The 17,635-nt window shown below is 43.1% G+C and overlaps 1 protein-coding gene and 1 pseudogene across 1 annotated transcript; one reads left to right on the forward strand and one right to left on the reverse strand.

Annotated features, from left to right (window-relative positions):
• The first annotated feature begins 243 nt into the window (after nucleotides 1–243).
• On the forward strand, nucleotides 244–7,386 carry LOC112255270 (annotated as a pseudogene).
• Nucleotides 7,320–17,100, reverse strand: LOC112254549 (transmembrane protein 240-like). Its single transcript, XM_042324449.1, has 4 exons — nucleotides 16,401–17,100; nucleotides 16,005–16,111; nucleotides 10,040–10,248; nucleotides 7,320–8,909 (listed from the first exon to the last, which is right to left on the reverse strand). Exons 1-4 carry the CDS (start codon nucleotides 16,425–16,427, stop codon nucleotides 8,764–8,766), a joined length of 489 nt encoding a protein of 162 aa, XP_042180383.1. The 5' UTR covers nucleotides 16,428–17,100; the 3' UTR covers nucleotides 7,320–8,763.
• Nucleotides 17,101–17,635: the final 535 nt, after the last annotated feature.

Consider the following 17,635-nt stretch of genomic DNA (forward strand, 5'->3'; position numbering starts at 1 on the left):
ACGATTGTATATACTGAACTGTAAAAAGCCTCTCATCCCATTCCTTCGCCCTTACTGTTGTTACTCAGATCATCTCTCGCCCTTTCCTAGGATCTCCTAAGATTTGTGTCCATCCCTCCTCTTCTCTCCCCTTACAGAGTAGTGTTCTGAGCGACCTTGCCATCACAGAGCCTAAGTCATTCCTGTCTCTTGCAAAGCTGGTTAGGGTGAGGCAACAGGAGGGATTTGGTGCAGCATTAGGCGATGGCAAAGAGCCTCCTGGTGTGGTCTCATGCATTGTCACACTACAGTGATTTAGCCACCTCCTCCACAGGCAATTGCATTTGACTCTATACCACCTATTTGCTTATCTAAGCAAGGGCCCACACACCTAATAACCCAGTTTCCTTACTAGCAATACGACCAACACAGTGCTGCCCTGCCACCATATTACTCCCTTTCTGAATCATGGCTGCTGGAGAGATGTTGACGTAATCACTCCACACCTCACTCAATATGATAGCATTCATAGGAGACGTATGACGGAGGGGGAATACTTGGCCTTCATTTGTAATGCCTTGTGTCTATGTACATATGTGTGATTGTGTGTTTGCCTGTTTTCCTGTAAAAAAAAAAAGAAGAATGAAAATCATTGTCTACTAAATAAAACATTTTGCTACTTATTCAGTGTTCTGATGTTGTTGCTAATATTACAACAAAAAAAACGATGCACTTTCTCCTCGAGAGATGACTCAATTTAGGGTTTTCAAGACGGACTACTAAAGGACTTCACCTAAGCAAGATCATTTTAAACTACTGTCCCAAGTAATTATAGTACTGTTACATAGACGTTAATAAGTATTTAGTTCCTGTCAATGAATTTGTTCGAGAACGTTTTGAAAAGATTCAGGTTTCCCTGAAATGCTACTGCAATGTATTTCTTAAATCTAAACAGCTCTCAATGTAAGCTTTATGTAAAATGCAATTAATTTAAAATGCGTTCTGTTGACAGAAGTACAAAAAAACTCCGCAAATGATGCAACTATCACATTCATTGTCTCAAATGGCCTTCCAGTGTGGTTATTCAGAGTTATTATAAGACTTACGTTTTAGACCACTGCGGCTACCATAGCCTCTTACGGATGGGCTATATGTTTGATCTCAACAAAGGACAAACAATCAGAGGAATAGTGTTTTCCCAAACCAATGAGCACGGGATAATTTTTAAAATTATTATTTCATATTTATTGTGCTTGTTCAAAGACGGCAGCATGACACGCGTGTGAAGGAAGTGTAGTGATAGACTGCCAAGCCTGATCACTTCCACCTGCCTGGGCCAGCAGTTTATTTTCATGTTTTCTGGCTGCTCTGCCTGAATAAGCTCAGAATTCCCAGTTCCAGCGCCACCCCCTCCACGGGTTGGCAGCTCCGGTGGTGGTGGCGATAAACCCAAGGACAAATGGAGCAATTTCGACCCAACAGGGCCAGAGCGAGCGACCCAGGCGGTAAAGAAGCTCGACAAGTCTAGTAAGTGTCTTGCATGATAACTAGATTATATAGGACTGTGTAACTAGTAGCTAACTAGAGACATATTGGTAATCATTAAAGAAAGAGCGATGCACCCGCAGCAGTGATGCTGATGCAACACCGGCCGGTGTTTTTACATAGATAACAGTGGAAACTAGCTAGGAGATTACCTTATCTAGTTAATTAGTCTTCATGAAAGCTATCAGTAGGACAACACTATAGTAAACGAGAATGGCATGTATCACATTGAACGTTGTGCTGCACATTTTCATTCATGTTGGAAGTTGATCGAGAGTGCATTCAAGGTGAAAGGTGCAAAGGGTATTCCTTCATACAGTTCAGTTTGCCAGATAGTTCTAGTTACATTACATTTTGTATACCTTAATTCAGTCAGGTTTAAAACCTTGTATTACATTATTTTCCAGAACATTAAGTAGATTTTTCTGGAACTTCTAATTAGTTTGAATATAGTCTACTGTCATTAAATTAAATGTATGTCTCTTGAAGACCGAAATCAAGATACTGTTGCACTAAACAAGGCACATGCAGAGTAATGTGTAGGACACCAAATACATTATACTATTAATCCAATATCTGATCATGCTATTTGTGTTCCCTCTGTGTGTGATGGTGGAAGAGGTATGGGGCAGCAGTGGAGCAGCTGAAGGGGGGGGGGGTCAGCTGTGTATTCAAGGGGAGGAGAGAAGGAAAACTGTCAGGGAGGAGACCAAGCTGCATCAATCGGTGAGAGAGCTGGTACTGAGAGGGTTTAGTGATACTGCAGAAAGGGTGATTGTGCAGTAGTATTCATTATACTGCAGAGTATGGAGTCAATGATGGGCTCATAGCATGGATCATAATGCAGAGGTATGGGTAAACTGTAGAAGCAAGCATTTGCTTTGTAGTTGTTAGATGTCTTTGAGTTTGTAGAGAGTACAATTGTGTCGGTAAGTTTAGAGCTTGAAATTGTTTGCACAATTAGCTTTAATTCTGAAACAGGCTACAATGAGAGCTGGAGAGGAGCTTACATATAGGGGTTACATATCTGTCCACCAGAGGGCGACTAACATGTTACTATGGTTACCGTCTCCTCATATCCCTTTACAGAGAGCACAGTTCAAAGACAGACTTGCCAGACAGAGGTATGACGATCAACTCAAGCAACAGGTAAGACCAACTGCCATTAGCTGCAATATCTACTCAGTCCTGTTTAGGCTAGAAAGAAGTAGAGTGAAAATGCTGTGTCCACCTGACTGAGTGTCGCCTCTCTTCTGTGTCCTCAGCAAGCCCTGAATGAGGACAACCTTCGAAAAACAGGAGGACTCTGTGCTTAAACAGGAGGCTATGAGGAAAGGTACTGACCCCGTATAATACAGTCACACAGCCTCCAGGAATATGGTTCTGCTTCGATTTTCACTGCTCATTTTAGCCATATGGGGTCTGGCAATCACAAAATGTGTAAGGGATGATCAATGAGGGGGTATGTGTTCTATAGAGAAATAATGCACGCTCTAGAATGTCCTTCAAGCCAATAAGAAACAAGTATTCAACAATGCTATGGTATAATGATATTATATCCACTGATTTACCCGCTCCACATAGCAACAATCGAGCACGAGATGCAGCTGAGGCACAAGAATGAGCTGCTACGTGTAGAGGCAGAGTCTAAAGCACGTGCATGTGTTGAACGGGAAAACGCAGACCTCATCCGCGAGCAGATCCACTTCAAGGCAGCAGAGCACATACTGTACGGTGAGACAGACTTAGTGTATTACATTACAGACCATACAGAAAGATACTATATTGGATACCTGACTGTCTTTGTATATTTCTGTCATTTCAGGACTGCAGGTGCTGTGTTTGGGGAAGGATTCCAGGCCTTTGTGTCAGACTGGGATAAAGTCACAGCTACGGTGAGACCTGCCTTCCACTCTACTTCCTCATTTATGTTCATTAATATGTAAACTGCCAATGACTCCTAAATAAGTACCTGATATCTTAAAGGTTTATTTATATCTGATCTAAGCTGTTGTTGGAGTGTCTCTAAATGTAGTGTATTTGTTCCCTCACACCACTAGGTGGCAGGACTGACCCTGCTGGCTGTGGGTGTATATTCTGCCCGGAACGCCACAGCTGTGGCAGGGCGCTACATTGAGGCCCGGCTCGGTAAGGCCTCTTTGGTCAGAGAGACGTCTCGCATCGCTGTGGCGGAGGCAATCAAGCACCCCACCAAGATAGAGCGGCCCTGCTGTGCATTGTAGAAGTCCTGTGTCTGATGCTTTTTGTGTTTATTTTTATATTTTTTATTGCAATTAAATTAAGTTAGCTAAACACTTATGTAGAAGTACTATGAAGTGATGGTGAGGTACATTTTCTTATTTTTCCTCTCTTATAGATTTCAAAGCGCCTGACAAGCAAACCTCAGGATGCCCTGGAGGGAGTAGTGCTCAGTGTGAGTACCAACACTCAGCACACACCTGAGCACCAGAGAGTCATACCTTATACAGTCTCAACACAACTATACCTGGGAGATATTATACCCAGCACATGTATTAAAGAGACATTAATAGAGAATGCTGTGTACACATCTTGTGTAGAGTGAATATATGTTTTTACAGCCCTGCTTTGAGACAAAATGTGGATCTCCCTGATATGAATGATTCCCTCCACTCCCCACAGCCTAACTTAGAAGAGTGTGTACGTGACATCGCCATAGCAACTAGGAACACACGGCAGAACAGTGGGCTCTACAGGAACATCCTCATGTACGGCCCCCCAGGTACTGGAAAGACCCTCTTCACTAAGGTAGGCCCCTTACAGAATCACCTTGACTTTGACAAGAGGTGTTATGTTGGTAACTGTCTCTCTGTGGTTTGAGTAGAAGCTAGCCGTGCACTCTGGGATGGACTATGCCAACATGACGGGTGGAGATATGGCGCCCCTGGGTTGTGAGGGTGTCACCGCCATGCACAAAGTCTTTGACTGGGCCAACACCAGTCGCCGTGGGTATGCTACCCTCACTTGCAGTGCTATCATACTATTGATAGAACTTAATGTAAATGTAACCATGATATAACCATGTAACGTAAGTATCTACATAATATACATTTTAACTTGCCATAAACAGACATGCACTTGAAATTATATACAGAGAACGAATTAAGACCAGTGCAGCTCTGCTAATGCCCTCCTGTGTCCTGTCTGACACAGCCTGTTGCTGTTTGTTGATGAAGCCGATTGCATTCCTTTGCAAGAGATCTACCGTAAGTGTGTTGTGTACAACCCGGGATCAAATACATATGTATTTGAGTATCTGGTATTTAAAATACCTTTTTCTGTGTGTTTGAGTATTTTAAAATACACAGGCTAAAACAATAACTTTTATTAGAGTATTTGAATGGTTATTTGTAAAAAATAAAATTAGTACTCTACCAAATTGTATTTGAGAGTATTTTCAAATACTTATCTTAAATACTATTTTCAAATATCTGGATTAAATGCATTTTCAAATATTTATTTTTTATTTTCAAATACTTTCCAAGTGTATTTCCAAATAAAGTAAAATATTCAACTACTTGCCTTTTCAAATATAAGATATCTTAGTACTTACTTCGAATGTATGAAAGTAATTGAGCTATTTCAAATACTATTTGAACCCAGGTATTTGTACCTTCCTGTATTGAAATGATAGCAAAACCAAAACAATGATCTTGTTGAAATATTGGAAAATAAAATTCAAGGTTTGTGTCTTTTTGTTTGCAGGAGAAGATCAGTGAAGAGCTCAGAACAACTTTGAACACATTCCTGTACCGCACTGGAGAGCAGAGCAACAAGTCAGTCCTCATTCACTCTAAATTCACCATATCTATGCCCAACACCCTGAATTCTGATGTACAAACTTCCTCAAATACCACAGCATTCTAACCCTAGTAGCCCACTGGTGTGTTGTCTTCCTCCAGGTTCATGATGCTGGCTAGTATGGTGCTGGCTAGTAAACAGCTGGAGCAGTTTGATGGGCCATCGACGACCACATTGATGAGATAGTCAACTTTTCCCTGCCGGGTCCTGATGAGAGGCTGGTGTACTTTGACAGGTACGTGCTTGAGCCTGCCACAGAGGGGAGACAGTGAGTCATACAGCGTTACGCCCACACAGCACAGCAGCACAGGTTTAAATAGGGCACTCTCACAAGCACACACACACTGGGATGTATAATGGAACAAGTTCTAATGCCAAGTAATTAACTACTCCCAGACATACTTGGAGTCATCCACATTCCTTGACACACACACACCTACCCACGCACACATGTGGACGGGCATTAACTTTTGAGTGCCTTGGTGGAAGGAGGCCCCTCTCTATTTTTCTTCAAAATAAGCTCTAGCTGTGGAGTGTCAGGAGCAGGTCTTTAAGAGCAGGTGTCCCAGCAGTAAGCAGCAGCAGGATCCCAGTCAGCCGTAGCCATGCTGAGTCACTAATTACAGTGGGGCTTTGAGGGCCTGAGGGGCAGGGGGAGATTTACACACCGGGCACAGGAAGCTGGACCAGGCTCAACAACACTCAGACAACCGAGCCAGCTGGTGGAGGGAGCTTGGACACTTAAGGAGTGGGTCCCCAGATAAGAGTCAGACAAGACCTCATAACGCAGACTTGTTTCCATTCTGCCAGACAGGATGTCATTCAGATCCGTATCTGTCTGTAATCCCTCTCTATGTCTCCATGTTCCTCTGTTTGTCCCTGCAGGAGAATGAAGCTGGCTCAATTTGACTATGGTCAGAAGTGCTCAGACATCGCTGAGCAGGCAGAGGGCATGTCGGGCAGAGAGATCTCTAAACTGGGCGTGGCCTGGCAGGTATGTGATGCGTTTCCCCTGTTGTTCATAGGTCAATGCTTTTTGAAACGATAACAACCAGAATTATCCAATTACGCCAATTTGACATAAATGATTTGTTGTTAGGAGAGCCTGTGTAGAGGGTCATAGATAGATGAAAGGTTAGGGATGGCCACAGCAGGCAATTCTGACCCAAGGTGATTTGTTTACCAAGGAAGTCCAGACCCATTTATTCTCCCAACTATTTATAGAAGCAGAGCTGGGAAGTAGATCACTATGTATGTCACTGTTACTCCCCTTCTGCTGTGTCATGTTCATCTCTCCTGTGAGACTCATTCTGTGGACAAGAACTGTAATGATAAAATCTTTTATTTAGATTTAATGTAATAATTTAATGTATTTTATGTCCTCCTGTAGGCGGCAGCATACTCCTCAGAGGATGGCGTCCTAACGGAGCCCATGATTGATGCTCGGGTGGACGACGCCGTGCGGCAGCACCTCCAGAAGATGGACTGGCTGCACGGGGAGGCTGGGGCCAAGAGCACAGCCTCTCACAGCACTGGACCAACTGAGACAGCAGCAATATAGGCTCTACTTCTATGGGAGCCACCACAGCCTCATGAGTACTCAACCCGGTCCTGGAGATGGACAGCAGACCGGAGACCCCTGTCAAGCGGGAGGAGCTGAAATTGGAGGTGCCTCTACCTGCAGAATCGGCCCCACCTTCCTCAGACAGTATCACCCTGCCTGCGGAGGTGGGGACGTAGCCCAAACTGATGCAGCCCCTAGCAGTGAGGGTGGGACAGAAACTCCTACCAAGGATAGGACTCCAGTTTAACATTAGGGGAAGGAAGAAAGAGGGTTGCTTTTTGGGATTAATGGGTTTACAGGAGGACTCCTCCTGACTGTCTGTATACGTCTGTCTGACTGAAAGAGATGGGGGACGGGGAGGAGGGATGGAGGCACTAACAGATCATGAAACAATCCTGGAGTGGTTGGAGAGCTGTGATAATATATGATTTGTATAAAAAGTATACTTTATATGGAAACACTGTCTAATAATATTGATGTTAATGTGGACTGTAAGAGATGATACTCTATTATTCAGATGGTGTGGATGAAAATAATCCAGGTTTCTTACAATGGCTGCACCTATGTTAATAATTGTAAAAATCATGTGACCAACAGATGGTGACGAACTATATCTTGAACCTGTGTAATGACACACCAGGACTCTGTCACTGTTAACCTCCAGTGGTCAGTTTTAATGAAACAACCATTTAATTTTTACAACACCGATGTCTGCACAGAGAGACGGGGGTGGGCTGGGGAGGTGCAGGGAAGTGAAAGGGTGCTACATCCCGCTCCCTTCCCTAGAGACTAATTCATAAGGGAGGAACACTCAGGATCCCAATGGGTTACAGTCCTCATACAGTATCACTCTTCAATGCCATGACAAGAGCATGTGGCACCTGTGTGGCACCTGTGATATGAGTTAATACACCACAGGCAGTCCCTTTCAAAGCTACTATTATGGAGGCACTCTAGAGCTGGCTGTTCAGTGTGAAGTATTTTGTCAACTATAAAGAGTTCCTGAGTGTAACCCTCCTTCTTGGAATTTCATCTCCAGGTTTCCATGGTGATGACCCTCTGGACCAAATATCAAATAAAACCTTTAACCCCTTAATTATCAACACACACATACACAACAGTGCCATTCCTAATGGCTCTTTAATGTTGGCACACTGCATATACTGTACACACCACACAGTTAGATGAGCAGGCAGCATTTATGTTCTCTTCCACACCCCATATAATGTGTAATTATTGACATCAATAACCAAGAAAGAAATGACACCCACCCACGAAAAATACATTCCCTAGGCCCCTTTCAGTACAGCTTTCACATGCCAAGTTTTTAAAATAGACAAAGTACTACCAATACACAAATCCCTCTCAAAATTTGACCACCCTCAAGCAAAATAAATATTTTTATTTCAAAATGGGCATATTCAGGCAAAATAAACAAACTGCTACAAACGGACAAACCCCAAGCAAAATATACACCCTATCCCCACTTCTAGCAAAATTCACATTCTAAAACCAAATATATATATATATATATATATACTATTTTGAAAAACTGACACGCTTTTATCAAATTACTAACCCCACTACTAACTGGACCCTCCATTACCTACATCCTTTTACATGAAATCATTTCCAGTCAAGAAAAATATGGACGGTGAGGAGTTTTGCACTGTGTGTGAAGGCCATTGGGCCAGTTAAAGTGTTCTATCCAGTGGCAATAAGAAACAGTATGGTTTGAAGGGTATATCTTGAATAGTCTTTGTTTAGCTGCCTTTGTGTCTGGTTGGTCAGTTGTCAGCAGGTCTCAGTCTATGGTCTCAGCCAGTCCAATGCTCTCAGAGGTGGCGTGGGCTGGGGTGTCCGTTGTGGTACAGCTTCTGCTTAATGTGCACCATGTTCCCACTTGAGTCCTCTAGCTTTCTCATGTGCACCCTTCTCCCCAGGTTACAGAAGCGGGGAACCCATGACCAGGAGAACGCATCTGGACACAGTAAAGGAAAAAAGATGTGGGTTGGGGAAGATGTACGACATTGATTGAAAGATTAAGGATGTGTCCTCCAGTTAGTTTGTGTGTGAGTGTGCATGCATCTTTTTCACTTGCTGGCTCTGGGATTCAAGATAGCTACCTCTCGGTTACTGGTGAGAGGGGGGATTGAGAGAAGACGAGACCACTCCACCAAACTACTAAAGCCCACAGACTTTTCACAGGATAGACAGAATTAAATAACATGAATTTAATTGGTGAGATGGAAGGGAGAGATAAATACTGAATTTTAAGCGAGGGAGAGGGATTACAAATCTATACAGAGAGAGGAGAAAGAGAAATCACAAGACACTGAAACATTGCAGTAAGTCTACTCTGAAATCACAGTTTTAAAACCACAGACACTCAAATAAATGCTGTGTGTGTGTGCATTAGAGGAAAGATCCATTTGAAAAGACATGAAGCTATACATGACTAATTTCTACACCAACCAACTCCATCACTTCATACACGGCAAGCAGCTCTGGCTGGGAATTATACTAATCCCACAACTGGATAGAGAAATATGGAAAAACTGTGACTAGACTAAAGGGGAAGAATGTATGATGACTTTATCAGTGCCAACAGTTTAATGTAGAAATCTGAGGAGGGGGGGGCTCCCACTGTCATATATAAGCCTGAAAAACACTGATCTAAAATGAATTTTAGGAAATCAAAAGAGAAACAGCAGCAAGCTGGGGAATATTGTGATAAAGTGGGTCGATGGCTGAGTCACACTTATAAAAAGTCATTGAACCATAGACAGGTTTACACACTGTACTGTAGTCTCCGGAACAGAGGCTGCCCACGATACTGCAGTTTTCATCAAACAAGGCTAATTCAAAGTTGAGTCATCACACCTTTGCACCTTTAGACATTTGTTCTCCTATACATTCCCTCACTTATCCAAAGAACATCCTATTTTTACCCCCACCCCATGAACAAAAAATCTGTATTCCTTACTAACTTTCTACTGCTGCTATTTTTGAAACTCAAAGCTGTGCAAGGCTTTTGAGACCAGCTCCCCATACATTGTCTCTCTGCCTCTCGGAGACGGCCTGTTGTGTTGTGTCCCCCTGCTGACTCACCATGGTGCTGTTTGGCCCTCCAACGTCTGAGGGCAGCGTGCAGCGCCCCATCCAGGCACAGCAGCAGCCAGCTGAGGAGGAAGCCCAGTAGCAGCCCCAACATCAGGTCCAGCTCCTGCTTGGTCACACTGTCACTCACAAAGTAGTTCTCTGCAGAGTCCACCAGAGACTGGTCCCCATCATACGGGATCACATAGTGTACATGGTGCCTGAAGCCCAGAGGGAGGTGACAGAGGGAGAGGGGAGGCGGGGAGGTGAGGAGACAAGGAGAAGAGAGAAGGGAGCAGGACACGTGGAGCGGGGAGGGAGGAAAAGGGGAGGGAGTAGAACGAAAGAAGAGAGGAGGGACAGGAGGATGGGGGGGAGTAAAAAGTGCATTGAGGAAGATACAATGACATAAGGGAGTAATTAAATCTACCATACAAAGACTGTATATGGTTAGGCCATGTGTGGTTCTATGTACTTTGCTGTAGTGCTGTGTGTGGGTGAGTGGGATGGTTGGATGGATGGATGGGGTTGGGTGGGCGTGCTGCTGTCAGCCCCATCATTGAGCGGTGAACAGCTGCAGCTGGAGGGCAGCACAGGAAACGCATCACTAACAGCTGGCCTCACTGCCCCATGGGAGGTGGGGCATGGGGGGTGCATGTGGACCAGCCCCCTCTACCACTGGGCTGCAGGAATCACCTCCAGTAGAGAGAAACCATAGCAGCAAGAAGAGTGTTGACGTGGGCAACCACTAGACAAAAACTTGTTGGATCAATGTGGTCTCCACATAATTTCAACCACAATTACATTGTGATGACGTTGAATCAACATGGAAAACTGATTGGATTTTCAAAAAGTAATCAACGTAAGGGAATTTAGTCTTTTTTTCACCCAACTTTTAACCTAAATCCAATGACGTGAATGTTGAATTCTCGTTAGTTGACAAGTCAAACAAAAACTAGACAGTAAAACTGTGTCTGTCCCCAGTGGCCAGAGAGTTGCAAGGGAGAAAGGTACTGTATGTGCCAACAAAAAAAGGAGGATGTGGAGAGCACAAACAAACAAGTCAATCAATATGGTATAATATCAATTAATCAATCAATGTGCATGAGAAAGCAGAGATACTAAAACAAACTTTTCTTAAAATCAACATGCAACAAAGCATGCTGGAAAATATAATAATGAGGCAACTCCCACATCTTTTTCTATCTGAGTGAGTAAACGGAAACCTTAGGAGTTGATGGAAAACTTGACAAGTGACGTGTTTTAATAAACTAATTAGGCACATTTTGGCAGTCTTGTTACAAAAGTTTGAACAGAAATGAAATGGTTTGTTGGATCAGTCTAAAACTTTGCACATACACTAATGCCATCTAGTTGCCAAAATCTAAATTGCACCGGGGCTGGAATAATACATTATGGCCTTTCAAACCTGATGGTACAAAATTCAAAAGGCACTCACATCTGAGCAATCTTATTTGCAGGTGCATGGCAAGGATTGAACAAGATGAAGGAAAAAGGAAACCGCACACTGCTCTTGATAGTATCACTGATCTTTAATAAGCTTACGTATCGGCCACACGGCCTTCGTCAGAGCTTTGTTGATTTTTTAAATTTGCACCCTTATGTAGACCTGGCCCCACCCACATCCGTTCTACACATCGAAGGGGGTTGGAGGCAAAGGAAAAACAAATAAGTGCTACCAAATACAACAATATGCATTTCATAAATATTACAAAAGTGTATAAATAAGGCGTATTGAACACGTCTGTAAAATCTCACTGAGGACATAGTAAGTTTTATTTAGTCACTGGGTACATCATACAAAAAACGTCAGAATAATCTACAAGAGACACATATGTCATGTTCAAATTCACAACATAACATACATAGGCATTTCATCATTAAGTCCTTTAGGAAATAATATCTGGAGGGTGAAAATCCCAAAACATTATTTTTTACTCAGAGTATTATTAATATCTCCTCCCCTGTCTGATATCTTAACTTTCCCTATGCTACAAAATCTAAAGGTGGAAATGTCATGCTTCAGGTCAGTGAAGTGTAATGTGAAATGTAATAGGGCTTGCTCTAATCTGGAGCCCTATTAAACAACCTTATCTCAAAACCTGAATATGAATATCTTTGCTGCAAATGTGCCATACGTCCATGCTTATACATTTTACCGAAATTACACAAACTTAAAACACGACAAGGCAACTATCCAGGCAGACCAGTGGTTGCAGGAATAGGCTCAATGCTAGAGCCATTGTCGAACTTTGTAGACTCTTTTATTAAATCTCAAAAATGGGAAAAAAGGGGATAATCCTTAAGAGGATTTATCTATTTAGCAGTCTGGCTATTTAGCAGTCTTATGGCTTGGGGGTAGAAGCTGTCTCGGAGCCTGTTGATCTGAGAACCGATGCTCCGGTACCGTTTGTCAGACGGTAGCAGAGTGAACCGTCTATGGCTTGGATGGCTGGAGTCTGGCAATTTCTCAGGCCTTCCTCTGACACCGCCTGATATAAAGGTCCCAGATGGCAGGGATCTCGGCATCAGTGATGTGCTGGGCTGTCCGCACCACCCTCTGTAGCGCTTTGGGGTCAATGGCGGTGCATTTGCCATACCAAGTGGTGATGCAGCCAGCCAATATGCTGCTGTATAACTTTTTGAGGATCTCAGGGCCCATGCCAAATCTTTTCAGCCTCTTGAGGGGGAAGAGGCGCTGCTGTGCCCTCTTCATGACTGTGCGGGGGGTGGACCATGTTAAGTCCTTAGTGATGTGGACGCCAAGGAACTTGGAGCTCTCGACCCGCTCCATAACAGCCCTGTCGATGTAGATGGAGGCGTGCTCTCCCCTCTTTCTCCTATAGTCCACAATCAACTCCTTGGTCTTACTGACATTGAGGGACAGGTTGTTGTCTTGGCACCACACTGCTAAGTCTCTGACCTCCTCCCTTTAGGCTGACTCATCGCCGTCGGTGATCAGGCCTACCACCATCGTCTCGTCAGAAAATCTTGATGGCGTTGGAGTCGTGTGTGGCCACGCAGTCGTGGGTGAACAGGGAGTACAAGAGGGGACTAAGCACACACACCTGAGGGGCCCCTGTGTTGAGGGTCAGCGTGGTGGAGGTGTTATTGCGTACCCTCACCACCTGGCAGCAGCCGTCAGGAAGTCCAAGATCCAGGTGCAGAGGGAAGGGTTCAGTCCCAGGGTTCCTTGCTTGGTGATGAGTTTGGAGGGGACTATGGTGTTGAACGCTGAGCTGTAGTTTATGAACAGCATTCTCACATAGTTATTTCCCCTCTTGTCCAGTTGGGAGAGGGTAGTGTGAAGTGCAATTGAGATTGTGTCATCTTTGGATCTGTTGGGGCAGTACACAAATTGGAGGGGGTCTAGGCTGTCTGGGATGATGGTATTGATGTGTGACATGACCAGCCTTTCAAAGCACTTCATAAGTACAGATGTGAGTGCTACAGGGCGATAGTCATTTAGGTAGGTTACATTGGAGCTCATGGGAGCAGTGGTGGTCAATTTGAAACATGTTGGGATTACAGACAAGGATAGATTGAACATGTCTGTGAAGACACTTGCCAGCTGTTCTGTGCATGCTTTGAGAACATGCCCTGGTATTCAGTCTGGCTCGGCGGTCTTGTGATTGTTAGCCTATTTAAACATTTTGCTCACATCAGCCACGAAGAGCGAAGTCACACAGGCATCTGGATAAACTGTTTTTTTTCCAGAAAAACAAAAGCCATGTAGCTCGTTTGGGAGTTCTGCATCGCTGGGGAACTCATGGCTGGGATTCCCTTGGTAATCCGTTATTGTCTGCAAACCCTGCCACGTACGATGAGCATCTGAGCGGGTGTAATAGGATTCCACCTTCCTCCTATATTGTTTTTTCTCATGTTTGATGTCTCATCGGATGTCGTAGCAGACTTTCTTGTACGCGTCCGTGTCCCATCCCTAGCCTTTAGCCCAGCGCGGATATTGCTTGTAATCCATGGTTTTTGGTTTGGATACGTTCTTATAGTTACTGTGTATAGTATGTATAGTATACAATCAATATAGTATGTATAGTATACAATCAATATAGTATAAGATCAATTAATCAATCAATGTACATGAGAAAACAGAGATATTAAAACTATTCTAACTATTCTTAAAATCAACCTGAAACAAAGCATGCTGGGAAATATAATAATAATGAAGCCACTCCCACATCTTTTTTTCTATCCGAGAAAGTAAACAGAAATTAACTCAACCCAGTTGAGTAACAAAACACCACGCGATTGTAAAGATTTATTGAATTAAATGTCCTGTTCAGTTCTGCTGAAATATGGGTAAGGTGACAGATACAGTGTGCAGGTGATAGTGCACTGTTTATGGTGGATGGTCCATCAACATTTTGTTGTTATTTATAAACAAAGAATGTTGACAGTTCTGTTTATGTCGACTCACCTCAGAGATCACTGGTGAACTAGTGATGTTAAAGCATCTGCAATAATGCATTATCTGCATGTAGCCTACAGAATCTCCTATCACTTTTATCATCTCATTACAGTCTGTACATCAACGATGTATGAAACCGCTGTTGAACTATGTTGAACTATGCTCTTGTACATGATGGAAATTACCAGGTCTACATTCCCAGTGTGACATGTCACTTAATGAATGGTACCCAAACTAGTGGCATTGATTCTATCTTGCACTGACCCTACACACACTCACTGGACTATATACTGTATACAAACCATATACACCCTCACACACAGTACATTGACATTCCCACACAAAACCCACACACATTCACATACACTGCATACGCATACGCACACACACACACACATAACACGCACATGCAGACCGACACAACACAAGCACACATACATACACACACTTTTACACCCATAATTTGCTGCTGCTGCTCTGGTATTTAGGTTACTCTTATTATTATCTATCACTTTACCTTGTCTTTATGTACATATCTACCTCAAATACCTCTGGTACTAATCTGGTACTGATCTGGTACTGGTACTGCCTGTACATAGCTCCATTCCTGTGTATTTTATTTTATTCCTCTTGTGTTACTATTTTATTTGTTATCTTTAAACTCTGCATTGTTGGGAAGGGCTCCTAAGCAAGCATTTCACGGTAAAGTCCAGATCAGTTGTATTCGGCACCTATGACAAAAATACATTTGTTTTGAGATAAATAACTTACATTTTCTAAACTAATCCAATCTGTCACTTGAATTTATTGCACCCATTACTGAGATGGTTGTTCCAGTTTAGATATTTTAGGTAGTCGTGTTTGTTTAGTCCTTCACCATAGCAGTCATTCTGAGTGCAGGTTGTGGGTGATAAAATAGTGCAATTCTTGGGTATCCTCCCTCTGGCTGGATTCCGATAGGAATTACTAATCACTTCACAAACCAGCATATTGTGTCTTGCAGGTCTGATGTGGCCCATGAGCCAGGATTTTCAAACCACAATGTCAATAACTAGGTCATAACTAAAGGATTTATGGTATTAAATGTATAATTTGTCTTCATAAAGGGTTTACTTTTCATTTGAACACATTCACATAGACAGTCACCAGGTGAACGCTTCAGGAATATAAGTGATTGAATGCAACAACCATGCCTCTGTCACTATCAAATAGAGTCATTGGTGGGTATCTCTCACATTCACTTGAAAGGCATGCTGGGAAGAATGCAAATATGACTTTACCCTACAGTGTTAAAATAATACCCCCAGTGTTAAGTGTTTAAAACCTTAACGCCCTGTGCTGAATACACGTGTTCATGTGTTTAAAAGGGTTACAGCGAATGATGCGTTTAAAAAGTGTTACAGAAATGGGTTTAGTTATGTGCTCAGATCCTAAACACTTGGTTTTACAGTGTAGTTGTAAACAAACTGTTTATGTATGCTCTTGTTTTGCATAACATTAAATCACATTATTTTGGAAAGTTTGTTTTACCTTCCACAGTTGCAATGGCAGACGTGATCCTCCCCTCGTAAATGTGGTAAAATATAGTTGTGAAAGCGGTCCAGTAGCGCGTTCATGTCCGTTAGACACGCTACAGCCTGAAAAGAACCACTGAAGTCAACTGGGACAAAACCAGCCGCATTCCCATAACAGCATATGTTGCCCGAGTTCTCAGGTAGATGACACACAAAAATGTAAATTTAAAAAATAATTAAGTGTAGTTACTCCAGAAAACAATGTTTTCCTTGACAGTTTAGTGATTGTTTCGCCTCATGTAGGCCACGTTGATGTCTAGGTCGTTTGAAATATCCATTTGACAGCTTTGAACAGATTCAATTGTTACACATAAGGGAGTGTGGGGAATGAGGATAACGGTGTTCTTCTTACCATCACAAATAAATCCCCCAAAATCATCAAGATCGTGGCGGTTGTGCACTATTGAATCAAAACTTCCAGTTTTTTGCTTTCCCTCCAGAACTATCCTGTGATACCTGTGCCAAAAACAACACCCTGAAGTGAAGGCGCTCATGGATGCAGCATCAGTGTCCAACTACCCATCATTGCATCGTCTATCCAATGTTCCTTTCTCCGCGACATGAGGAGATGAGGACCAGTCTCATTTTCGCTCCCTTTTGAAAAGCACTCTGTGCACCAGCGAAGATGGTTAATCGAGGTGCGTGCAACGGGGAGGCGTGGTGTGAAAGCTGTAGCGTATGTCAGAAAAATTGTTAGGCTATTCCAGAGCACGGCAACACAGTTGATATCAGGACGAAGTCGCGATCCATACGTTGCTGTGATGCCAGCCACTGCACATTTCCTGGTGTAGCCTATTTACCTGGACGCATCCACTAGCATTAGGCAAGGAATCATCGATTCGTGTTTTCTTCTCCAATCAAGTCGTTTTCCGTGTTAGCTCCCTCTAGCAGGTGTTTGTTCATTGTCAGGCTATCTATCATTTCTCATAGTCCGACAGGATAGGCTACTTTGGCCCAGCTGAAAGAGAATACGGAGCCTCCCACTGTGCATTATCCAGTTCATAATAGCGGAGGCATTTTTGGACTCCTTCAGAGAAACAAATTATAGGCTGAATTAATTTCCACCCCATATTTGCCCCCAAAAGCTCAGTAGGTCCGCCTATTCATATGTCAAGGGTTTAGTTTATAATAGCATGCTTCAACATAAATTAACAACGAATTAACATAACTGGTATGCATACTCTCTCTCTGACAATCAGCAGTTTAAATATGTATTCTGAACCATTCTGTTGGGCTGGGCTTCGTTTATGACAACACATTCACTTTATTGCCGACGTCTCTCAGGGAAAAGCAAACAAGAAGAAGATGAATTGGGCCTGAGTGGATTGGGGCCCCGGGAATGCCAGCCCTGGTTAATAATAGAGTGTCACATATTGAAAGGCTTTTTCTTAACGTTGTCCTGACTCTCTAACCTGCATGGAACCAGTGTCTCCTTATAAGGTCGTACACATAAACAATTCAGCACCATGGACAGCGCCGCGAAGCGTGCCAGCTAACGATATAGCACCATGACGAGCGTAGGCCTACACCAGTCACCTGAAATCTAAAATGTCACAGAATCAGCTTTTGCCTTATTATATTGCCATG

This window comes from Oncorhynchus tshawytscha, linkage group LG07 (genome assembly GCF_018296145.1).
Source record: "Oncorhynchus tshawytscha isolate Ot180627B linkage group LG07, Otsh_v2.0, whole genome shotgun sequence".
Taxonomy (NCBI): Eukaryota; Metazoa; Chordata; class Actinopteri; order Salmoniformes; family Salmonidae; genus Oncorhynchus; species Oncorhynchus tshawytscha.